Source organism: Brachionichthys hirsutus, chromosome 4, assembly GCF_040956055.1.
Source record: "Brachionichthys hirsutus isolate HB-005 chromosome 4, CSIRO-AGI_Bhir_v1, whole genome shotgun sequence".
NCBI classification, from domain to species: domain Eukaryota; kingdom Metazoa; phylum Chordata; class Actinopteri; order Lophiiformes; family Brachionichthyidae; genus Brachionichthys; species Brachionichthys hirsutus.
In genome coordinates, this window is record NC_090900.1 from 5,083,218 (window position 1) to 5,109,749 (window position 26,532).

The 26,532-nt window shown below is 40.9% G+C and overlaps 1 protein-coding gene across 1 annotated transcript in view; it reads left to right on the plus strand.

The window, feature by feature from the left end:
• Positions 1-26,532, plus strand: part of fbxl17 (F-box and leucine-rich repeat protein 17) — a 155,694-nt gene that overhangs the window by 43,250 nt on the left and 85,912 nt on the right. Inside the window, exons 6-7 of the mRNA XM_068738716.1 lie at positions 2,215-2,322; positions 12,074-12,204. Coding sequence (XP_068594817.1) covers positions 2,215-2,322; positions 12,074-12,204 — 239 coding nt within the window. The remainder of the gene's footprint in view (positions 1-2,214; positions 2,323-12,073; positions 12,205-26,532) is intronic.

Here is a 26,532-nt window from a genome sequence, read left to right on the forward strand (position 1 = left end):
CATACAAGCACACATGCACGCACATGCACATACATGCACGCGCACATGCACATATACATGGTTAATCTGATTTGCTACATGCCCTGCTGGCCTGTTCTGCTCTGGTGAGAGTTCTTTTCTTTTTCCTCTGTCTCCCCTTTCACCTGCTGTGAGTTACTGTAACCCGTTTTCTTTCTCTTCAGCTCCAGAGTACAAATGCATACACTTACGCGCAATCGTGCGCGCACACACACACACGCACACACACACTGCTACACCCACGCACTCTGTCAGCACGAACATGGCATGACAGACAGTCTGGAGGTGGATTTGGCTGTTCTTCGTGTGTTTCTTTTGCACACGGTTCTGATTTAAGGAACATGGCGGCATGTAGCGTTCTGATTCTGCTGGTAGTCAACCTGAAAGTGTTTCCTTTGATTTTGGTTTTGCTTTGCCAGATGCCATGTTAGGGAAGCTTTGGCCAGCTCACCTCACCTGCCAGCTGCTCAACTCAAGCTGCCTTTCCTGGTGCCCCCACCATACCCCATTCCAGTTTCATACTCAAAAAAGACAACTCTGCTTTCTTCACCCGCCACCACCACCAGCTCCACCTGGCCCTGCAGACCCAGTTTCTGCATGCATCAGTGTCCTAGAGCAGGGACACTCACTCACCTTCAGTTAATCTTTACTGACTGCAGCAAATGTTGATCAGTATGTAGAATTTTATTGTGCATCCAGGTATTGCTTTCCCTGGAAATTACTGCTCTGTATAAATACGAGTATAAATTTGAGATACGAGCAACTTCCAGATAGCCGAGCGCCGTGAGCGCTCCAAGCGCGCTTCACTCGTTCAGTGATTTTGGCTGTATCTGTGAATATTCTTTATAATAAGTGAGTGAGTGGTAAGGATGGCAGTGAGAAGAAAATATGCACGATGACTATAGAGATGAAGCATGAAATTATCAATCAACATGACCGTGGTGTCCGTAAGTGGTTTGGCACGCCAGTACGAGCGGAGTACATCGACAATATGTACAATCCTCAAACAGAAGGACGCTATCAAGAACACAAAGCCTTCCAAAGGCAGAACTATGATGTCACGTGTAAGGTACAATTACGGTACGCCACGGTATAAAGTGTCTACATACCATCCAACGCAACCAGTCAATGCTGAATTTGTGTTTCCTAATCGGGGGCTTTTGTTGCATTCTCAGATTTAGTTTTCCTGTGTGTAACTTCAAAAATCCAGTCCTTGGATTATTTTACTTTTTAACATTAAAATTCACAATAGCCTTCACTTAGTTTTCAAAACATATCAGATTCAGATTTCTGCCTAAATGCACTCCAACAGGCCTGACAAAAGTGTAAATTGCTAAGGAAGAGTTTGTGTTTTTTTATGCACCCATCACTAGTTGATGTCCTTTTTTGCATATATTCATATGTACTTTCTGCCTGACTTGCTTTTTGGAAGTGTTGAAAGGCAACAAGGTTTTGACAGGGATCTCTAGAAAGTGATTTTTGTTCTTTAATGATTTTTTTTTTTCCTTTTGGTTTCTCATTTAATCAAAGCACTGAGTCAGCTCTTTTCAGTCACTCTTTTCTTTGCATTTTAATGTTGTGATTGAAGAGTTTTAAGAGGCCGTCGGTATTGCCTAGGACGAACAATCGCCAATGTACTGTTGCAGTGTTGAGTGCGAAGAAGGGAGTGAAGTAGCTATCAATACCTGTATTGATGACTACAGTGAAGCTGGTGGAAATGTTCTGCTTCCTTATTGATCTCTGATCCATTATGAGCTGTTAGTAGATGGCTGAGTGAAGGATAGGGAGAAGTCCATCCTTCATAACGTCCTCACCGCTTGGCACAGAGGCTCTTATAGCTGTTTAGCTTGTATATTATCTGCCTCCTGCTCCTCTTCTTCTGCAATCTTCTTTCCCACTCATCATCAATCTCTCGTCAAACACAAAGCACGCCTGACCCACCACGCACACACAAAGGGAACATATTTAGGAGTTAATCTGAAAAAAATCCCGTCTTTCAGATGTTCCCGGAGATTTCATTGAATGAAATGTAGTATTTGGCCTTCAAGTAAATGAATCAAACATAGTTGACATAATAAAAAGAAAATTGGGTTCACTTCAGAACTCATGGGTGTGCTGTTAAATTTTGGTCCTAAGATAGAGATGTTTGTTCCACCGGAACGATAATTGAACCCGTCTTTTTTCTCTATTCTCCAGGTCACTGATCGTTCTGTACGGGCAGTTGCAGAACACTGTCCTGAGCTGCAGTTTGTTGGCTTCATGGGCTGCCCCGTGACCTCTCAAGGAGTCATCCATCTCACTGCAGTGAGTATCTGCAGTTCTTCGTTTTGACCTCTCACCAGAAATCAAATTGCCTGTTTATTTTCTTCTAATAGTGAAGATGCTGTTGTTCCTGCAGCATCAAGGTTAACTTTGATCAGCAATTTCTTTTTTTTTTAAGTAATTACTGGTATCAGAAAATATCAACCAAAATTTTTGCATGGCTAAATTGCTTTGTTTAATCCTGTTGCTGTCAACCAGCTGTCTCCGTTCCCGGAGGCCATGCTTCGTCTCTGAGGGGGAAAAATTAACTTTTGTGGGGTAAACTTGGCACCTCACTGCGTGTTTTATCTTTGACTTAGTTTTGAAGTTATTTCCTGCTAACTTTTAAATCTCATGAAAGCCTAATGAGATGGATCCTAATAATGTGCTGCTGTTTTGACTACACCCTGCTGTTTGGATATTACCATGTTAATGAGCAGTGCTCTGTGGTTTAAGATGTGCAGCAGCATTTAAATATGGACGCATACAGTATGCACTCCTTTAATTCATTGGGAATTACTGTACCTTGTTTTCCTTGTCATTTGTTTCCTTTTCCTCCCATAGCATCCACCTAGAATGTATAAGATAAAATAGGTGAAATTTAGTAACGCAATTTGTTTTGTGTTTGATATACCTAAAGTGTGCGCACAAGTGTGAATGTACCCTTGTGGGGATGCGTGTGTCCATTCCTCCTCAAATGCAATTACAGTTGTGTTAATAGGACTGAGACACCCGTTGCCGTGTTGCAGTATTAGATTAGACAGCAGATTAATTTGTGCACATGGTTTTGGTCCCCCATCATCTTTGCAACCTTTTCTGACCTTGGTCAGTTTGTTGTAGACAGACAGTAATGAAGCCAGCCAGTCATAAACTGCATTAGCATATGAGGTAGATTCACACACACACACACACACACACACACACACACCGTCTAGCTCACCTCATTATTATTTATTAAGGTATTAACAAAAATAGGAGCTTTTCAGCATTTAGATAAGCACGTTTATAATTCTGATTTTTTTTATTTAAAGCTCCTTATTTGTCACAATGTAAAATAATATTTTATCCCCTTCATACACTCACATTGTCTCATTTACTATACAGATGACAGAGCACAAACACAATGCACACCAGAATTACCACAACTATACAGACATTCATGTACGTTATACATTTCTATACCATCAGACATGTACAGCCCAGAAACGAGAATGGGCTGCAGATGTCTTAATTAAATTGAGTCTCTTGGTACCAAGGTCACTACAGTGTTTTTCTTTTAGTCTTAAATAAAGGATTTGCATTACGATGATTTTTTTTTCATCATTTATCAGCTGCTATATTATATATTAATAAATTACAAATCAATAAAAATGTAATGATAAAATACCTTTCAGAAAGTTTGTATCCCACTCAAGTTGAAAATACTGCAGAGACTAATACACAACGTTCAGAGACTGAAATGACAAGAAAAAAAACATTGGGGAATAGAGTAATAATATAATGAGCTACTACTACACATATGAAAAAATATAAATACTAAAACCATCAATTTATAAAACAAAACAAAATAAGACAGTTTTGGCTCTTCTTCGATCCTCTTGAAGGCTGTTCCTGTGCGATGGAGCATAAGTTATAAAAGCAGCATCACCCAACGTTTTAGTTCTGTGTTGTGGAACAGCTCAAAGAATAGACCCAGGGGTTTCGGGGTCTTGCTGGGTCAGAAACCAGAAGCGTGCGATACAGTCAACCCAAATAAAGAATGTTCGAAATCAATAGGAAAACCAACAAGAGTCTTTAAAATAGGTGTAATACGATAAATGTTATATATTTAATTACAGCTTTAAAGTGAGTGAATCAGACCTGTGCCATCAGGAAACAGCCACACAGAGTGGCGTATCGTCAGCATGGCTATTGAAGGGCATGCTGGGCCTCCTGATGACACAGTGGGAACATGTACAAACTCATCCCTGTGGTATTCCACGGTAAACCTTATGTTGGTTGAAGTAGTGTCCAATTCTAGACACCAAAATGAAACAAAACAATGTAAAACCATATAGGCCAACATTCTCACTTGATCTATTTCACAAAATCAACATCTTTGATATGCTGTACACTGAAACGGATAAATCAGAGATAGCGTTCAACCAGTCATTTATTTCTTCCTTTCTCTTCCTACATTGCTTGCTCTCTTCATTCCGTTATAATCTGTCAAAGTAATTATCCCGTTTAGAAGTTGATTCCTCCTCTCATTCATTCCCACTCGGTCCAATCTAGGCTCGATTGAATATCATATTCTCACATTCAGAATCGTTGCATTTCTGATGACTCTGTGGACCTGCATACGATTCCAGGACTGCAGCACTCCTCTCCCCTTCGATTATCACAGACTCCTCCACTCTTCTTCTCTTCCTCCATTACTATCGCTCTGATAATCTTCTCGACCTCCTCATTTACCATCTATCTATCACCAGAGGAAAAATGGAAGAAAATCCATTACTTTATTAACTCCTCTCATATGACACAGTCGTTTCAGATTGATATTTTTTAATTCCGACTTCTTACAAATTATGTGTGTGGAAGTGTGGAAATCAATTGAAATTCTATTTTCTTAATCAAGTGAGCTGATGGTAGGAGTAGACCGCCCATGGTGTCGAGTTCAATAGTCTGTAGAGTAACTGTAACGCACACTGTGGCATTCCGGATTTTATATTGGTTTTTCATACAGGAGCGATGCAGTTCCTCTTCAAAGTACTCCTTTGTATCCTGGCTTTTTCCCTTTATAGGAGTTAAACAAACATCAAAATTAACATATACTCAAATGTCAAAACCTGTGTTGCCATTGCAATAAGCCTTGGATGATGACTGTAAGGGTGTGGTCTTCTGTGCTTCTGGGGCCAGGATACACTGCAAACTTTTACTCATGAATGTGGTTTGGTTTCGACCTGGAAGTTAATAATAGTTTTACTGATGAGGCTTGTCACATCCCAAAGCTGTGCAATGGATACAAACCATCTTGGAATTGATTATTTGTGGGTCTTCTAGAGCTTTCGGTGATTTGGCGCTCTCCCTTAGCAACTGATTTGATCAATTTTAATGAATTTGTGTGTGTGTGTGTGTTGTGTGCCCGCTTGAACCTAACTCTGGCACTTAAATGTGTTTATGTTTTTCTGCATCTTCTAGGAAATTAATTTGTGTGTGCATCATGTGGACAAAATAGCGTATTATTGCGTTTCTCCCGGCATCCCAGGCAGCCTCGCCCGGACTCTTCCGATGGCCTTTAAAGAGACAACAAGAATCATTATCCATCTCTTTAAAAAAGAAATGCTGCTACCTGTGTGTGTCTCTTTCTGTGTCCAATTTCTTTGTGCATTTGAGACTGTATGTATTGCCCTTCTTTACTTTCTCGTTCCCACTCATTTTCCCCTCTCTCTCCTTTTACCTCACACAAACACATCCTTCCAACATCTCTCCATCTTCCTGTCAAGCAGTGCTCTTTTCTTCTGGTAGTGATTAAGTTCAAGGTCAGGTCCATCAGAGCCAGTGTTGGAGAGCGGCTTTGGGTGCCAAAGAGCCTTCATTCCTAAAGCCTTAGATGTCCTCCTGATGGCTTCTCTTTACTTGTCATGCCTGGCCACAATGCCCCTCCTCATACATCAGCCTATCACTACCCGAAGACACCGTGGGCCTCAAAATTCCTTTTTGTGTGTGTGAAAGTTCCCACCCTCGGGACAGGGAGGAGGCCAGAGACGTAACAAATGGAGAGACCGTTGAATAATGTGTCAGAGATGAAAAGAGGTATATTTGGAGACTGTAATCATCTTTCTGATGTGCAGATTTTTTAATGTATCTGCTTTTAATGTAGATTAAATCTGCCCTGCCGCTCCACTGGCTTTGTTGTTCTCCAGAAAAGTTATTTTTTTTGATAAATGCTCTCTAAATTTGACAGAATCGGACCGTGGGCAATACCTCGTTCCCTCTGTGTGTTTATGAGCAAATAAAACTGTCTGTTTTATGACAGGAAAACTATTTAATTTCATAACCAGAATCATATGTTATAGTCATCCTGCTGAGTTGGCAGAGCAGAATGCACTTGCGACTGTTGGCTTGTAACATATATGCAACAGGGGAAAAAAAGAGGATAGATAAAGCAATGCTTGTTTATTTATTTAGTAATTTGTCTTCATATTACCAGGAGGGCAAGCTGAAAAAAAAGTGTGTACGAAACAGAAAGGTCTTCACCCACTGTCACCTTCACACCCTCCACTCCCTCCCCATGGGGATGACTGGTGTCTGCCTTTCCTGTAGTCTGGGCCCTTATCTTCTACCCCCCTGACGGGAGCACAGAAAATACATAATCACGGTTCCCTGTGTCAAACTGATAACCCCCCCCTCCCCCCACACACACCTCCCCAACACAGACCAAATAAGTTATTGTGTCTTTGTATGTGTGTCTATGTATGTTCATGTCAATGTGCGTCTTTTCCTGTGTACAAATGTGTGTGCTTCACGTGCGCATTGTGTCTCGGGGCTGCGAAAAAGGATGAAGGGGAAATGAAGGCAAAGTGGTGATTCAGAGGAAGAACGGTAATGGGGGTTGTGGGGGTCGCCAATTGAGTCAAAACTGTAATAACAATTTTCTTCACCGCTGTATGGGGGAGATTGGGGGATTTATGAACGTAATGAGCAGAGACGAGCCTAAGGATGACGTGTGTCTCTTGGAAGAGTAATTGAAGAATAATTCATTTGCCGCTCAGGCTCTTAACCCAGCGACAGGCAGAGATAGACAGGTTTTTGACCTCTGGAGGCAGGGGATATCATGTCTCATTATTTGGCCAACTAGTCACTGTCACCCAGCGCTGTCACACTGGCTTGTACTTGTGTACGTATGTGCCTGTGTGGCCATTTGGCTTAGTGCTCCAAAGAGAGACCAGTGCTCTCTCCCTATCTTCTCAAGCCTTTCCTCGCCACTGAGTTTGTTATCAACACCAGCACATGCAGGATTAGCGACTGAAAGGAAGAAAGAGAGGCAAAGGGGGTAGGAGAGGGAAAAAAAACGATGATAGACAGTAGATGGGCGCGAGACAGATAAAGAGAGAGAGAGAGAGAGAGGTCAAACGCACACACAGACACACACAAACCCACTGTGGGATTCAGCTCGCTGGCTTGTGACCGATGCAGACAATGTATTTATGATACCGCTCTATCTGTAAATGCCTCTCTGTGTGTGTGTTTTTTTTTTGAATGTGTTTGTGTTTGTGTGTTTTTCTGAGCATGTGTCGGGGGGGGGGGGGGGGGGGGGTTGTCTCACAGCTTTCTTCCTATCTGACTGAATTGTTTGAGATGCTCTTGTACGGGGATACCAACCCCAGATGAGATGAGATGCACGACTGCACCCGTGTAGTCAAATCCCGAAACTCTGCTCTGTTTGTCTCACCTTTGTTGCTCCACCTCGTGCTGTCTCACACACAATCTCACAAACACACAACACCAAGATGCGTCAGGGCTACAATTCCTCGTCAACAGCGCCCTGTCACTTCTGCTCCTGGCCCAGACTTTTAAAACCTGATTTAAAAGCAACTTCTACCTGAATGGCTAAAGAGGTTGTCGCTTGCTTCTACTCATCCTTGCTGATATGATTTTCCACTTTTTTTTAATTTTTTTTTACTTTCAAGCTACTTTTTCTACTACTTACTTCAGTATGGCTCAGTCATTTCCCACGGTAAGACTTTTTCGCCGAGTAAACTCGCACACTAAATTGTGAGGTTTTTACGAACTTAAATACAGCAATGAAATAGCTGCTCATATTTTCCAAATGTTCATTATTGATGATTAAAAACAATGCTTGCTCTGTCCGTGCCTTTTAAACGTCGTCAAGCTGCTTGTCAGCTTTGGACACCGAGGTTGACGGACGGCAGCCACCCTGAACTCATGCTGGTCTCTGCCAGCGTTTGAACCATGACATCATATCCACGAAGTGGACTCCACCAGGCCTGAACTTCCTGCTTGGCATCGGCGTGCTTGGCGTTGTGTAACTAAATGAAGAAATACCACTTTTAGCTGTAGACACACACACACACACACACATACACGCAAGCAAACTGTGCCAGACTATTACAGAGACTAATGTAATAAAATGTCAAATCAACTTTTAGAAATATTTCACACCAGCATATGTCTGGCCAACGGATAAGGTACTTTTGAAACAGCCAGTTATTTATGTATTTTTTTTTTTTTAGCTCAGAGGTACCATTTGTCTTTTGATCCCTGACTTCAGCTTTTATGTTTCACTGTTTTAGAGAAGCTTCTAACTGAAGTGGAAGCCAAGCTGCATGCGGCTCACAGATCTCCTGTGGTCATGTGGACTGAATTAACAGCACGTCTGATACAGATACAGAAAGTGTTACTACCTCTTCTCAAGAACGTTTGGCTCTGATGGGATTATCTCACACATAAACTGACATTCAAACACTTTTGTGATTCCGTGTAACTTAATTAGAAAAAATTGTGGTTATTTCAGGGAGAATTGCAAGTTTTAAATGAAATAAAAATTTGATTTTGAAACTGAAAATGCATTTTAGGGCAGGTAAAACGGTTTTCTATTGGGAACATAAATTTCAGCAGCTGAAATAGCACAATGCCTGTTTTATGAAAAAATCTGTCTGTATTACTGTAATTATTTTTTGTGAGGGTAAGAAGAAACATTCAGATCGCTTACTAGTAACAGTAAAAGTAGCAGCACGATTCACTCAATACTACGGGCAGAAGTTGTGCAATAACAATATTACTTCACTACCGGTAATTGTACAAAAATAAAACATGCACTAAATATCCTTAAAATATAAAAATATGCAGTTTTGATGTATTAAAATATCAGATAGTGAATTTTGATGCATTAAAATGTAACCAATGATTGAATAAAAATAAATGAAAGGTTTGTTTGTTTTACAAAAAGATATTGGTTTGTCTTTTAAATCTTAATATGAAAAGTAACTTTAGTAGCTAGTAATTAAATACATGTGGTATCCCACATGTATTTAATATTTTTAAAAAAAATATTTTCATCAAGTAGAAATGAGCAGAACGTGGAAACCCTCGACCTAAAAGCGTGTTTAAGAACAGCTGTGGAGTTAATGTCCTCATATTCTTTACACCTCTGTGTCTGTGCCTGAGAACACGAGTCCACATAGTCATTAGAATATTCATGTAATCAGTGTGTGCCATGAATGTGTGTTCACAGGGCGGGGGACGACCCGCTGGCCTCAGAGCAGCTGGGTTCTGCAGGTTTTAGTGTTTTTATGAACAGAATGAATAATTATCCAGGTGTAGCTGCCAACTCAGGAGATGACACAAACTCTGCCTGGTAACAGACCTCAGCCAACGAGGAGAAAAAAAAACAAAACTGTGCGCCATTTCCCAAATCCCCTGCTCTCCATTCTGTTGCTCTATTTCACTCTCACTGGCTCTCCTCACTCTGTTTCTCTCCTTTTTCTCTGTTGCACGCTCACTTTTTCCTGCTCTGCTGTGCGAATCACTTGCTTTTTCTTCCTCCGTCTCAAGGTTTCCTGCTCCCTCCTCCTCATTTCTCTCCTCATCATTTTAAAAAAAATTCTTTTTCTGTCCATATATTCTTGAAGTGGCGAAAAACACGCCCAAAAAAATAAGCCGCTATTTGAGTGGAAATGATTAAATAAGATTGGAAGCATTAAAGCATGTCACCCACGAGTTGGAAAAAAATGGTAATCTGCCAACTACGTAAAAAAACAAACAGTCGCTGGCTGCTACCTTCTGGAGGCGTGTCTAATTACTGCGACACTGTTCTTTGTGCCGCTTGTCATTTCAAGGATTTGAGATACTTTTCTTTTGGCAGATGTCTGCTGAACTATTGAATTTATTTTCCTGCTGTGGTTTTCACAGACGGATTAGCAAGTCATAGTTTGAGCCATACCTCTGCTTCTTCATGCAGACTTCTGCGTATAATTCCTGGAACCTAGCTACACTGTCAGCCAATGAAAACTCACACCAGTTTGGCCTGATTTCTCATTGGCTATCCACATCACTGGCACACTTACTATTGGCTGTAGTAGAAAATCTATTTAGTGTGTTGTACTCATGAAATCTTTCTCTCTCTCTGTGTGTGTGTTTGGACGTCTGTTGCTGTGAATATTCGCGGTAGTGGTCACCTAGTCTCCATTCAAGTTAACACAAATGTGTAATTTCCCTATCTTTGGACACATGTGCAAACGCTGATCATTCTAAGTCTGCATGAATAATTTAGCCTTCAATCCATAACTGCACACAGGAGCACATGATAGTTAGTGTGTGTTGTGCACGCGTGCGCATCTGCTCCTATGAATTCATCTTTATAACAAGCCACAGTTAAGGGACTTTCCCTTTCATGGCGTCATGGTTTATCCTGTCAGTTTAGTCGTTTCCTCGCTGCATTGTTGGCTTGACTTTGCTCACATAAGATGTTTAATGTTTATTCTAAATGCATCGTCACAACATAGGTGCAAACGTGCCACACGCAAAGCCTGCGCCATCTTTATTTCACGCCTAAGCAGACCTTTTATCGCAGGAGTTGTGAATTCAAGTTTGGTTTGAGGAATGACAAGAAAGCCACAGGCTCCGTAAGAGCAGAGCGACAAATGTAGCAGCTAGACAGGGGTAAAGCTTTTTTGTAAGCTTCAGAGCAATGCAGCATCACACACTCACTGTGAATGTCTGCAGTCTCTGTGCGTTTCTGTTCTCAGTAAGTGGGGACAGGAAGGAGGTATTTACATGTGTGCTTTCTTCAGCCAGCGATCCTTGCTCTTTATCCGTTCCCCGATGACTCTTCATGCTGTTTTTGTTATACGTTGTGCCGATGGAGCCAATAGTACTCAGTGATCTGAACATCAACTGTAAGCTTGTTGTTCCTTTAGCCTTGGCATGGCATTTACCTCCCTGCCTCCCTTGGAGCCAGCTGTAATATCGTGCCACTATTATCGTTCACCCCCCGCTGTGTTTGAGCGTGAACCTGTGCCTTACATAGTTCTGAGTATCAGAGGAAGCAAACCGATGCTGTGACCTGAACAGCCCTTGGTGGTATTCACCCAACAGGAATGTGAGATGAACGCGGCGTTCTTAGAATGTGTCAGGAAATAGAGAGACCGGAGAGCTTTAATCCAAACCCTTTCTTATAAGGCATTCTGATCGGAAAGAAAGATTATCAAAAGTCAGGGAGAGATGAAAAGGAACGTCACGACGAATTCTCTTATTGGCTCATAACCTCTCACGCCAGGCCGGTAGGTGAGTCAAACAGCAACAGCTAGCAGTTGTGTAGAATTGATTTCCCTTGTTAGGTTTTATTCTGCGTTCATCCTTCTTTCAGTATGAAGGTTTATTCACTGCCCATATTTACTTACTGTATTTCTCTTCTTGCAGCTTCTTTTCTCCGCAGCATGTACTAAGACATCAACTCCTGGTTCCTCCATGAGAGAAAGTACAATTGCTGGATCTGCTTCGTTAAAGTCAAACTGAAATGAAATCTGTGTAGTTGCAATGAATGTTTATTTTTTTATTCAACGATTTCAAGGGGGCACACAATTTAAAAAGAAGCATCACTGCTTCAGAAATGGATGACTACCGGTAAATGTGATTGCAGTTCATCCTCAGAGTCAAGCATTGTTATTAACTTGCCTACGCTGCGTAACGTTTATGTGAATTTGAATTGATTTGACATTATAATGTTTTTTGTCTGTTGATCTTCTCGTAGCTACGGAACCTGAACGTTCTGGACCTACGGCACATCTCAGAACTCAACAACGAGACAGTGATGGAGGTCGTGAGGAAATGCCGCAATCTCAGCTCTCTCAACCTTTGCCTCAACTGGAGTATAAACGACAGGTATGTCAAGTCAAACATAGTGTATTCATGAAACCAGCACCAAAAGCAGTGGGTTTCCTGACCTACTGTGCAACATTTCCTTGCAGGCAATAAGTCATATTATAATAAATCAGACTGTGTTTGAAAAGTGTGTTGTGTTGCTGGCCCATTTGGCTGGTGACTTTTAAATGGCAACGAGATCTTTCATTTAATTTATCCCTTTTTTATTTCGCATTTAAATTTACACGCGTGCATTATGTCTTCAATCATGTAAAGTAAATGCGAAGACATGCAATATTAAAATGGGCAGACTAAGACACTGGCAGCTGAGAAGGTTTACGGAAGAATTAGAAACATGAATTTCAACACAACAAGAAGTGAGTTTATTTGTTTCTGTCTCCCTCTCCATTATTGTTTGCAAAGTGAGGTCGAACTTGTACAGTATATGACGGCAAGGGTAAACAATCTTCTCTTTTATTTATTATTATCTTCTGTTTTATTCATACATTTATATTTAATCTATTGATTTATAGCCAAGGTTGTGGCTTCTGTGCTGACTGCACTCCCACTTTGGCTTAGGAGTGTGAATATAATATTGAATTTACCATGGTGGATACAAACAGTGTGTGTGTGTGTGTGTGTGTGTGTGTGTGTGTGTGAGTGAGTGTGTGTGTGAGAAATCGTTCTTGCATTATTGAGTTAAGAGCAGACATGTGGCGGGGAAGCTATGGTAATGCTTGCTCACCTCCTTTCAATCAAAAAACATGGGGTTTGGTGAAATCCTCACAGGAGCACATGGTGTTATCAACTTCTACTCTTCATCACACACACGCACACACACACACACGCACACACACACACACACACACACACACACACACACACACACACTGTATCTCACACACAGACTTGATTGATTCAAGGCTGCTGCGTGTGGTGTGGCAGCTCAAGGTGCGTGTGTGTGTGTGTGTGTGTGGCAGCTCACGTTAGCTGTGGTGTTTGCTTATCATTGAAGCAGAGGCAGTATGAAAGTACAGGACTGGGGCGGACAGACGCCGCTCAGCAATATTGCATGCTTTCTGCTCAAATGTTTGCATTGCTCAGCCTCCTGTACCTGCAGACCCGTGTGTAAAGGAATACACAATACCATCAAACAGCAACATAGCAAGACCATACTTATGGAGCATGCCCACGAAACCAGTGCTGCCGATGACTTTATTGAATCAATGCTCAGAAATACTAATTTCTATTCTAAATTTAGCCTAAAAGCAGCTGGTTTCCTCTGTGCCAAGTAATGCTGTATGTCATTGTGAATCCTAGGGCTCTTTTATCATAAAGGTGCATGTGTGTGTGTGAATGCTGTGAATTTACTCTCATACATTGTGAACATATTCCTTTTAATGCCTTCCCTGTATCCTCAGATATCCCACTTTTTAACATCCGAACATGTTGGTAAGGCATCTCAGGTGGAACTGAAACTGTTGCTGAAAGCATGTAAATAGCCGAATAGCAAGAAATCACCTCTAATATCATCTTAAATAAGGTGCCAAGTACTTACGTACCGATGTGCATAGAGGATGCTCTCAATGACTCATTTGAAGATTCATGATTCATGAATGAGCGCAGCACTGACTGTTGGCGTGTTAACATTGGCTGGGAGCTTGGCCCCCCTTCAGATTGTAGATTTTGTGTTTGACCTGTTTTTTTTTTTTTAAACTTTACACGTATTGTTTTGACCAGCTTTGTATTTCACGCCATTGCAAAGGTGACACAGTTTCAAAGGTGACTCTCTCTGTCTCTTTCCCTCTATACTCTTTGTCACTTACTCACCCAGATGTGCCCTCAGGCACTGTAATTTGTCACGGATTGATTTAACGTGAATCAGTACTTGATGGTACCAAGGTAATTTGGTCAATGACCTTAAGAGTACAGAGTTGAGTACCCAACCATAGTCCCCCCCCGCATTAAGGAAACAAATAACTGCTTATATTAGCTCTCTGGATGCACAGCTGGGTCAGCTTTTATGTGTGCGTTTCAAAGTGATGACAGTGTTCTGTGAACAGGTAAACAGGCAGAGGAAATGACCCCTTATTTCTAGGATCAATTTGTCGCCCGACAAGGGGCCTTTGGAGATAGGGCTCTGCAGGAGGTAAAGCATTTCAGGTCCGTCCTCTCTTTTTCTCGTTCTTCTTGCCTCTCAGCCCTAAAAAGATAAAAAAAATAATAAAAGAAAACAATACCACAGCGTGCTCTGGCTCACTGCAGCCTCCTCGGTAATAGCCGACAAACAGCGCCCCATTGTAAGAAAGAAAGAAATGACGGCCAAATACAGACTTTCCGATCGTCACAGTCTGGCGAGCAGATTGTAATAGCAGGACGCCAATTTTTTGGTCACTTTAATTTCTTGGGGAGAGACGATGTGATGTGCTGCAGGTGGGCAGTGTCGGGCCTGTTATTTCCGTGTATTCTCCTTCCAGAGATGATAGGAGACCAAAGTGGGATTGTGTTTGTCAAATGCTGCAGCGTTTGGAAATGGGGAGCGAGTCATGATCAAACTGGAACGGCAGAGCAAATGGCATTGCTCACTTTTTGGAAACAAGTTGAGAACATAGTGTCAAAGTTAAAGGGTTTTCTTTCATATTTGTGGTGATTGTTGTCTGTTTTTCTTTTATTTCATCGAGCATGAAACTGGAGGATTCGCATTGTGTGTAAAGTGTATTTGTGGTTGTGTTACTATGTTTACTATTTTTTCAAGTTGTGTGTGTGATTCTCTAGTCTAATACATGTAGAATGTTTTTTTTTATCCAGAAGAGACCGTGTTAGTGTTATACATATATGATATGTATAGCCAATGATTTTGTAAAATTATATTATTATACTGGCACAAATAGTTGAAAATGTCTTTATTGTGAAGTTCATGCTTATGCTTCTGTGTGTGGACGTTTTAATCCAGGTCCCCATTTAAACGATCATTTCCTAAAGTCCATGGCACTATTTAATATAGGATGTGTGTAATTATTTATTGCTCATTAAACTACACATCATTTTTGGACAGCTTTTAACACAGTAGGCCGTGGCATTTTAATCGGCCACCGCAAATAATTGGTCCATTGAGATGTGTAGCTCACGGTCGGCAGATTGGCCCAGCCAAGTCACAATCGGATTGTTCTGATTAATACCAGACAGGATTCGGGAAATTCAGAAATGGTACCAAGCTTATGGCATGCCGTTCAGGAACTTATTATATATATATATCAAAAGTGCTGGAATATATGGACCGAACTATGAAAAGTCTGAGAATATGGACCGAACTCTGGAATATATATACGAAAAGTCTGAGAATATGGACCGAACTATGAAAAGTCTGAGAATATGGACCGAACTCTGGAATATATATACGAAAAGTCTGAGAATATGGACCGAACTATGAAAAGTCTGAGAATATGGACCGAACTCTGGAATATATATTTTGATATATATATTCAGACATTTTCATATATATATTCAGACATTTTCATATATATATTCAGACATTTTCATAAATATATTCAGACATTTTCATATATATATTCAGACATTTTCATAAATATATTCAGACATTTTCATAAATATATTCAGACATTTTCATAAATATATTCAGACATTTTCATATATATATTCAGACATTTTCATATATATATTCAGACATTTTCATAAATATATTCAGACTTTTTTCGGTGCACGGGAATATATATTTGAAAGCCGCGGTGTAGTGGTTGGGGTTCCGCGCTCACACCCCAGTCGCGCCCGTTCGGTTCCCGGTCGGGCAGCCAGATCGATCTTGTGTCATAAATGTAGTCAGCTCGAAATCTAGTGCCGGCAATCCTCAATGCGGAGATAATGAACGCCCTGAAACAAACCCGCAAGGGCTTTTTTGAAACGCTCCTCTTAGACAGGATGTTTGACTGTATTTGTAGTGTGATGCATGCTGTGGGTGTCCGACAAGTCACGTGATGGCTGGCGTGCCGACAGCTGATCGTCACGCCCCCTCGCTGGCCAAACTGTTCTGACCTGATACGGCACTTGACAGGTCACGTGACGGGGTCGAGGCTGCCTGCCCCGGAACATGCATAGCGCCGTTCTGGCTTTATACGGCGCTATGCATGTTCCGCCGTATAAAGCCAGAACGGCTTTATGCACGGCGATATGCATGTTCCGGGGCAGGCAGCCTCGACCCCATCACGCGACCCGTCAAGTGCCGTATAAAGCCAGAACGGCGCTATGCATGTTCCGGGGCAGGCAGCCTCGACCCCATCACGGACACTTATAGCATGTATTACAGTACAAGTACAATCAAACATCATATCTAAGAGGAGCATTTCAAAAAAGCCCTCGCAGATCTGTTTCAGGGCGTTCATTATCTCCTCATTGAGAATTGCCGGCACTAGATTTCGAGCTGACTCGCTCAGTGATGACGCAAGATCGCAGCTGCGCCGTGATGATGATGAATATATTTATTAGATAGAATGTATTTATTAGATAGAATGTTAGAGTACACGTACAGTCAGACAGCAGCATGTCTTACAGTACAAATATCCTGTCGAAGTGGAGGATTTCAAAAAAGCGCCCGTGGATTTGTTTCCGTTGAAAGTCATAAACTAGTTTGCCCGACCGGGAATCGAACAGGGGCGACGGGGGTGTGAGTGCGGAGCCCTAACCGCTACACCGCAGCTTTCAAATATATATTCCCGTGCACCGAAAAAAGTCTGAATATATTTATGAAAATGTCTGAATATATATATCAAAATATATATTCCAGAGTTCGGTCCATATTCTCAGACTTTTCATAGTTCGGTCCATATTCTCAGACTTTTCGTATATATATTCCTATTCCAGAGTTCGGTCCATATTCTCAGACTTTTCATAGTTCGGTCCATATTCTCAGACTTTTCGTATATATATTCCAGAGTTCGGTCCATATTCTCAGACTTTTCATAGTTTGGTCCATATATTCCAGCACTTTTGATATATATATATAATAAGTTCCTGAACGGCATGCCATACAAGCTAATGACATTAATATTGATTATATGATTGATTATGACCCGTAGAGAACCCCAAGCAGCAGAAATGGCAATTGCATATATGCTGCCTATGCCTTTTAGGTGCAACGTACTACCCATTTGGGTGGGAATCTCTTAATCTGAGAACATCATTATTTCAGGTGGGGTGGTGAGTGGATGAAAATGTATTTGCAGGCTGGGATGATGCCAGAGCTGATCAGTGCACCACTAGTGTACTTGTGCTGTGAACCAGCCTATTTAGATGCAGCCTTTTTAATTATAGTAAACATGCTTAATCTGTATTCACTTTCTGCCGCCTCCACTAGCAATGCGCCTGATCATACCTCATTTTGAGAAGAGCACAATCATAGATACTAATACGTTTTCTAAATACAACATGGGTGGTGGGCTTGAAAAAATAAGCAACTGAATGGGTCAGACAGCTGTCAGCAGAACTTGGTTGTGTGTCACTTTTTACCGTACAGAAATTAGAAACCAGTCAGCATTTATTCTGCTAACATGAGCCATACTGTTGGATATACTGTAAGGCCTTTGTTGACTTGTGTATTTATGTTATGTTTGTTTGGATCAGTAAGCCTCTGCTTTTTGTTATTTTTTGTTATTTTTGCTATAAGTAGATAAATGGAACGAGTCCTTTCCGTATTGTTTGCATTCTCAAAAAGCCATGGCGCTCTTTCTGTCTTTTCCTTGCTCCTTTACTTCATCTCTCCGTCTTTTTGACAGCTTAATTTAAACAGAAGGAATCAATATTCATTCTCTTTTTCCCCTCTCTGCTTTTCATCTGGTGGCCAGCGTTTTCTGTATATCTCTATCACTTATGAGCATCACCAATCACAGCCCAAATTGTCTTTTTCTTCTCTTTTTCTTACATTTGTGTCTCCACTCACAGAAATTGAACTAAATGAGGAATGACTAGGGGCCCTCTCTGACTTTCAGTAGCTTATTAAGCAGGAAATAATTGGAGAGGCATTCTTCCAGAAACACAGTCTCTAATATGCATGTATATTTGAATGCATTTGCTCATTTTAAATAGCCTCTGCTGCAGCAAAAAGGCAGATCTCACAATGCCTGGAGAAATATAAACTTAAATGAGTTTCCAACACACTGCATTGATCAGCGATATATCAATGATAGTTGGTTAATTTTCTTTCACCACAATAAAGGTGACCGGCACCTATTATTGTGGGCACTCTTTTAGTTACTCTTAAAACTTATAAGTTAACAAAATGCAAAAGAACTATCAAGCAGCGGAATTAATGAACAAATAGCCTTCATTGAAATCAAGGCAAAGTAGTAGTAAATTGTTTTAAATGGGACTATTAGTTCAGCATTTTCCCTCAAAAAAGTAAAATGACTTTGTTTTTTAAGGAACAAATTCTCCATCTGAGCTTGTTAGCTCAAAAGGTCTGTCTTTCTTAAGAGCACTGTGAGAAAACACATAATTTAAGAGGTAATTTTAGGTCTCTGAATGTCTACTTATAACCTTGTTGCTCATAGGTTTCCTGTTTTTGTTGCTTTTTTTGGGAGATGTATTAAAAAATGCTGCAAAGAATGCCACGATAAATGCCAGCAGAGCCCACGCGAGTCACTGGCAGTCCTTTGTCTCGTTTTTCCACCACCTGTCTCTCAAAATGTTTGGATCCGTGCTGAATGGCCTTCCCGGTTTTTGTCACCTCTCCTGTCCTTTCTTATATATTTTCAAACACATCAATGCAAACATGCACAATTTGAACAATGCTACCATTACTAAGAATTGGTTTCTTCTTATCGCTCCCACTTCTGTCACGCCCCAGACTTTGCACTGCACTTGCATGATTTGTAAATTAAAAATGCAAGCTCTTTCCTATTTACTCGACCCTGCCTTGTAGGAACAAATTAGCTATCAAGATTGGCAAAGATTATCTTAGCATATTGCTTAGCATGGTGCATGCACAGCGAGAACTTGTGTTGTCCTGTTGTCAGTCATGATGGTAGGAACAAAAACAAGGACGTGTTAAGGAGTCAAAGCTAGTCGGTGTATGATGCACAGTCAGATTTTCTTCACATATTTGTCATGCATCTCATCTCAGGCCCATGCTCTCATTATCCTGTCTCTTTCCCACACCTCATCGCTCACTCCTCCAGTTGTCTTTCACTGTTGATTCTTCTGTTTCTCTCTGACTTTCTTCAAAACACACACGCAAACACACACACACACACACACACACACAAAGGTGATTATTTCTGAAAAATTGGGTGTGAAAGTTTTCTACATGCTGCTGTGGTTATTAATTCCGAGTAAAGGCGGCATCGAACTCGACTCCTTTGACACGCACTGGAGATAGACGAACATTTGTAGCACGGCACAGTGACACAATGAAAGCAAACAGCTGGAGCTTAAAGGCTACAACTGTGTGCGAGCTGCTGCCGGATTGGGGCACAGATCCGGCAGCAGCCTTCCACATCTTCTGGGTGCTCTGAAAGCTCAAACATTTAACTAACCATAATATGCAATATGATACTGCAGTAAGTAAGAATATATGAAGTAAGAGGAGCTCCAGTGTCACTTCTTTAAATTGCTCTAATTTGTGAAACAGACAATTTATTTGCGACACACGCTACTGCATTTAAAAGAGCCTTATGTCTTAGACTTGATGCTGGTTATGGTGACCTTTAATGTGTTGAAGATAATGTCAGATTCCATCTCGATTTAAATACATTTTAGGAGCAGAGATTTTGAGTGAAAATGCAAAGCAAGGTTTATTTTTTTTGTGCTATATTAATTGGCCACATAATATACCGACTCACTTGCTTCGAGGCTCTGATCAAATTACTTATTAAAAAAAATATTTTATATTTTGAAAGTATCACACTAAATTTTAAAGAAAGATGTATTGCAGCAATGAAATTACCCTGTGAAACCTCCAACTTTAATAGCTGTATGATAAACTATTCATGTCAAATCTGTGAAGGCACATTAGACACAGGCCTTGAAGCGCTATTATCTCACAAAATGAGGCATGAGCCTGGCACTAAATGTCAGCTAAAATCCATAATAACCAAATTGTTGACTCCTGACACCAACATGATTGGTTCCATTTTGACCAAATACATTTAGTCTCTAATCTGATTTTTCCTCTGTATGGTTCTACCTTCTGCCCAAGGCTGGGTAAATTATTATTACTTTGTCCCATTACCAGACCATCAGGAGACAAACAAGGAAGCCAATAGAGAATGTGATTTAAAAACACGCTGTTTGAATTTGCACTGTGATGCAAAAATCTGCAGTAAGTTTGCCATCTTTCATCACCTAGACTTATTTATTTTATTGATTTACTATATCCATCCATCCATTTTCTTGTAGATGAGACAATCGATAAGACAATCGTCTCATCTACAGCCACCTTTTAAGCTTCATGGGTCTGCTGGGATGGCTTCTTTCAAGCTCGGTGTGTAACGCTCACATAAGGAGCGGCTCTTTGGGGGGTACTGCTGGCTCTCCACTCCAGAGAGACGTCTTGCACAGCAATCTGTGTCTGCATCCTGCACACGGGGGTTAAAGTTTGAAGAGTTGTGCTCTCATAAAGTACTCTGTTGGCCAGGAACCAAAGCAGTGGACTGAGGAGGGGGACTCTTTCTCTGTGGAAATGTGCAGCCATCACACCTCCAGGATCTTGGCCTGAATGGTGCAGTCCTTTCCCCAGATTTTCCAAGCGTTTGATTTGCTTTCTGAAAGTTTGAATGCTTTTCCTTTGATAAAATATCATTCCTCTTCTCAATGGCAGTTTTACACCAGACATTAATTGCCCTCGCAGCACGCATCCTGTTAAATTGGGCATGAAATGCTGCTGAACTGAGTCTGACAGCGCAACATAGTAGTGGAAAGTCTCTTTTTGAGCAAGCAAAGTTTGGTTTGGGACTTTTGGAGACTTTCTGGTCAGTATTTCTGACCACAAATATTGTTGTCTTTTAATACATTTGGCTTACAAATGTTGCACGGAGGGTTGTGTTGTGATGGCTGCCCATACTGTGAGGTCAGAATGTTGCCAGCATAATCTAAATGGTAAATAGACCATGGGACACCCTTGTTTCCCCCTGCTGGAGGCTTGGTATTTAGCCTTTGTTTGAGGAATAAATCTGTAATTTTATTATTTGTATTCTTCTGTTCTCTGGTGGGTTTTTTTGAAGACTGGGTCATAAAACTAAAGCCATATTAAAAATGATTCATTTATATGCTTATCTTTTCATGCTTCATTCCTTTATCATAAAGTGAGCAAACATCCCCATGCCCTTGCTCATCCCACAGCATGTTCTGTGTTGCTCTGTTGCTTTATTGATAGCATCCCTTTCCTCCTTACCTTCCATCTTTCCTTCTCTTCATTCGCCCATCCTTCCTTTATTCCTTCTAATTGCTCTGTACATTGCCCCCTGTCTCTCCCTTTGCCGCTCTCTCTCCTCCTTTCCCCACCTACAGCGTTTCCCCCATTCCCTCTGCGTTGCCCTCATTTGTGTGATCGCCTTTTTCTTACCCACAGCATATCCGCTGCCCCACAAATGAAAGTAGGGAGAGCAAAGTGGGAAGCATGATACAGGGCCCAAGGTGCAATATTTAATGAAGCCAGCCTAAATGAATTTACTGCTTTCCATTGAGCTGTTCTGTCCCATGTGGAGGACCAGCACCTCAACCATTGTGTTGAAGCCCCCCCCTCTCTGTTCTGCTACCTGTTTGTCTGATAGCTCTGTAATTAGCTGCCATATTGAGGAAAGTAATTTTGCATTACAGCCATGTTCTGTTGAGGGAGCCTCAAAAGTGAACATTTTTATGCAAATGTTCAGAATCATGCCTAGATTTTGTAAAAAAAAAATAAAGAAAATTACTCAGGGTTTTTGAGCATAGTAGAAATAGAAGAAAGTCATTTTCTACCAAAGAAGAAGAAAGGAAACCGTGCCAGTCGCAGCATGCTAAATGGATAGAGGAGACAGTGTGTCTGCTCGCATTTGTTTGGCTGGATATTTGTATGTGTATTTGTCTCCAGGGATAAACGTTTTTGCTGCATGGCTGATTTACTTCTCCTAACTGGTATTCTAAACAGTGCTGTGTGATGGGACTTGAATAACAAACTGAATTGAAGTTATTAGCTGCTATTGTTGCTCACCTGGTTTGTATTAGAAGTTCCAGAGGACAGGCTACGTGCTGATTATTATTCCTCTTTGTTTTGGTATGCATGTGGTTGTGTGTGTGTGTGTGTGTGTGTGTGTGTGTGTGTGGAGCCTCTGGAAAGTCTGCATATGCCAGCTGCTTGCTTTGTGACCGACCTGCAGACAAACCATTCTGGATTGTGTTGTACCCACTATTTGTAAACCCATTATTAATTTAATTTCTGCCCAAGTTTCAAGCTAATTAGATTTAATTAATTTTGGTTGCACTCTTTAAGAGTGAATATCTTTTTCCCCCACTCTGATGGGGAGAATACTGTGCACCGCACGCCCGCTCACCATACCTTGACTTTTATACAGTACATATATTATTTTTCGTGATTTACACAAACCTGTTCTTTGTTGTTCATTTTTTCTGGAGTTTATTTCACAACCTATACATTTCTTCCACATACATTAGCCATGATGGTGTTGTTGTGCATGTGTTCCCGAAACGTTGCATAACGTATGGTTTTAGTTTTCATAGACATCCTTTTGATATTTATTTCTAACTGAATGCCAAACTGATTCTGTTTAAAAAAAACCCAACAACCTCTTTTTCGGGGGCCAGGATAGATATGTTGTATCCTGGTAATTCCTTTTTTGTATTTCTATTAAGGCTGTCATTTGTAGAGCTTTGAGGATCGAGTGAGAATTACCCTTGACAGCTTCCTACATTGGGCTTAAAACACTATAATTTTGCACACAATGTTAAGGTCCAGGTCCAACTCAGATGTCTTTACGATGACTTTGGAGAAGAACAACTTAATATGAGTGGAAGCTGATTCTCTACTCATTCAAATAAATTGCTAAGGGAAACACTCACTCGGTAAGCTTCCAGTGTTTCATGTAATTTTTCCAGCAATGTCATGCGGACCATAGATTCAGCCTCCTCTGCCTCTCCGTTTGCTGGACTACATTTGTGCATGCAGTGTAGAAATGCCAGCAGAGACGATCCTGAGAGCTCATATCATGTGCAAGGTTTCGTCAGTGTTGTGCAGCAGCCTGCGTGGCGCGGTTGATGAACACCCTCACCAGTTTAAATTTGTTTTGCAACGCTGACTTAGGACCATATTTTATTCAAATCACAGTCACTTGCTTCTGTCTTAAGATAGCAATGCACAAACAGTAATGCCGACCACATCTAATTTTAGGACAATTACTCTAATTGTATCTGTGTTGGTAATCAAAATGACGTGTCTGTCAGAAATCAATTCTGAAAGTGTGCACTGGGTGTTATTATAAAAACGTATTAATGTTTGAAGAAGTAGTTATTTTCATGTCCAATCAAGTCGGATATATGTTCTTAATCAAAACAGAAATTTCTTAGTTATTTCATGTTTCATTTGAGATTTTAAGGGATCTTCTCTACTCGGCTGGATTTATATTGAACGTGTGTGTGAGCGAGGGAGGGAGGGAGATGTTTCATTAGCAGATTGAAGGAGCTGTAATGTGATGGCAGGTTGGGACGGCTACTTAAATATGATAGGTCATTAGCTAGTCATCCTTATTGCACTATTAATGCTTGGTATTGAAAATGCAATCATGCAAATCGCTCTACATTCAGAGCCGTTCATAGAGAAATAGATACTGACAGCGTGGCAGGGGGGGGGGGGGGGGGGGGGGGCTTTAAAAATAAAGTGGGCAGAGGATTAGCCTAAAATACAGAAAGATGGGCGTGCGGTGCACTATTTTATGCTTTCCCTGTTCTTTCCAGTCTTCAATCTGTTTTTGGTTTCAGTTGTTAATCAGCCCCTCATACGTTTAATCCGGATGCCATTGATTGTGGGCGGCGTAGAATCAGGGGGGGACATGACAGTGAGGATTGGTGGGTGCTCTGTCCCTCCCTGCGCTTAGCTTTTTAAGGAAAATTACCAGTAGTTAGATCGAGTAAATAATCAATTTGAGCCATTAAAAAAAGCCTTTTATTAAGGCCAGACTTAAATGACTGCATTTCACCTGACGTGTAATATTAAATATCCGAGGGGCGTTCCAGCTTTGTGACTCTGCCCTTCTCATTGGGATGTTCACACAAAAAAAGTCAGCTGTTGGCAATCTGACATAACAGCTGGAGAAAATACAAAGGGATTATTTCAGATTGCACATTTGTCATATTGAGTAGGTGTCACATTTCTATTGCACCTTTCTATTTCCATGCTGATGGTAATGACAGGGACACAAGGCGGTGCCTGGTAAGCATTGGCGTGTCCACACACACACATCACTGTGTGCAGCGCTGCTCGTCGCTCTCTCAGAATGAGGGTAAAGGATTCTCAACGACAGTGTGAAATATAACAGTATTACTCTGTAGTCTGTCCATACCCTAAATATTTCAGTCAATAATGATTAAAATATACTTTAAAGTTACAAGTCACGCTTTATTAATGTTAAATACGTGATATGATTTGCTAATCCTGCAATCCAAAATGGATTGTGCAAAGACAAATCTGTATGTCATGAGCAGGTTCTACATTTGATTACTATCTTAATTCTAACAATGTCATGTTGCCTCAGATCTGCCACTTGCAGTGAATCTTGCTAGGTTTTTGCATCAGTGCACTTCCTCTTTAATATGTGGGCTGAGATATGGTTCTCCTTGCATAGAGTGACTTTGAGCAATTGAACGTGACAATGAATTTACCAAAAATACTTTTTACAGCCTCTCGTAAAATACTTCATCAGGCTTCAAAATTGTTGATTAGCATATTCACCTATGTGAGTCTTGTGGAGTACTATTTAAATTAATAAGCCACTAACTGTACAACATTTCATGATTAAGAGCGAGGGAGACGGCAGGGCTGAGAGATGGATGCCTTTTTGTCCACCTTGTGAAATATGTAATACATCTTCATTTTAACGGGCGTTGTAAATGTCAGGGCACAGATATTCTCTTAATGAAAAGATCACGCTCAGTCCAGAGTTTGACAAATGCATTTGGCTATAGTTGGAAGCGAGGCGGTTGTCTCGTGATCCAACAGTTTGGATTAGTGTTAAACTCAAGATGCTACTTTCCACAATGTAGTTTATAAATTGACCAGTTTGAAATTAAATCCTGCTACGTCACCTGCTGCCATTGATGCATTATGGACTCATCTGGTCACCAGTGACATGTTGGATCAATCAATCAATTAATTCACAGAACTCCCTTCAGGACAGTCACTAAAGAGACTCATCCAGGCTTTTAGCAACAACTAAACTCCTTTCACCTTATCTGTCGATGACCCCCCCCCCCCCCAAAAAAAAAAAAAAAAGTCAAATAATTGTGCTTTCTTTAAAAAGAAAATGTGGGCGTGGTTTGTCTATCCTTAAACTTTGATTTGGACTACATATATTTATTCATCAAGTCAGTGAGCGGTTCATTATTTTTGTTGGCTGTGGGCCTTTTCCCATCAATAGCTTTTCAACCTATACGGCATAAACAGAAAAGGCAAAGCTCTAATCCAAACAAAGCCACTTTACATAATTGCCTGTGGGTAACTGTGGATCAGCATGTCAAACATATAAAAAAAAAAGGTCAATATACTGTATATATTCTTTAATGTGACACATATTTTTTCAAAATTTGCAGTCATCCCCCCCCCCCCCACCATTGTCTCAAAAATGGCACTGTGCAGGACAGGTATGAGCTCATGGCATGCTGTGTTCCGTTCACTGCCTGCAGCTCAGAGTGTTGGCTGCTTCAAAGCTGTACCCAGCATACGGGGCTGTGATTGGAGAAAGGTTACCATGAGTCTGAGCATCTGAAAAGCATCAGATAGCGCAGGCTGCTGTCGATTTGCTCTTAAACCTGCCAGCAAACCCTTTTCTTCTGCTTTTCTTCCCACGGTTTTATGCAAACTTACAACAATGTCACTGACATCAATTTGCCCCCGAAAGCTGCGCCGCACTGGAGCCATTATGAAGCTCATGCCATCACGCAACATCCTCACGGAAAGTGAGGACAGGGAGAGAATGAAGAATCAGCACATAGACAGAGCTTTGTTCTTTGTTCTTTATACAATAATAATAATAATAATAATAATAATAAGAGTACTCCAAAGGATATATCCTACAATCCACATAACTTTCGCACCTACTGAGAGAAATTTAACACAATGTGAATAATAAATGA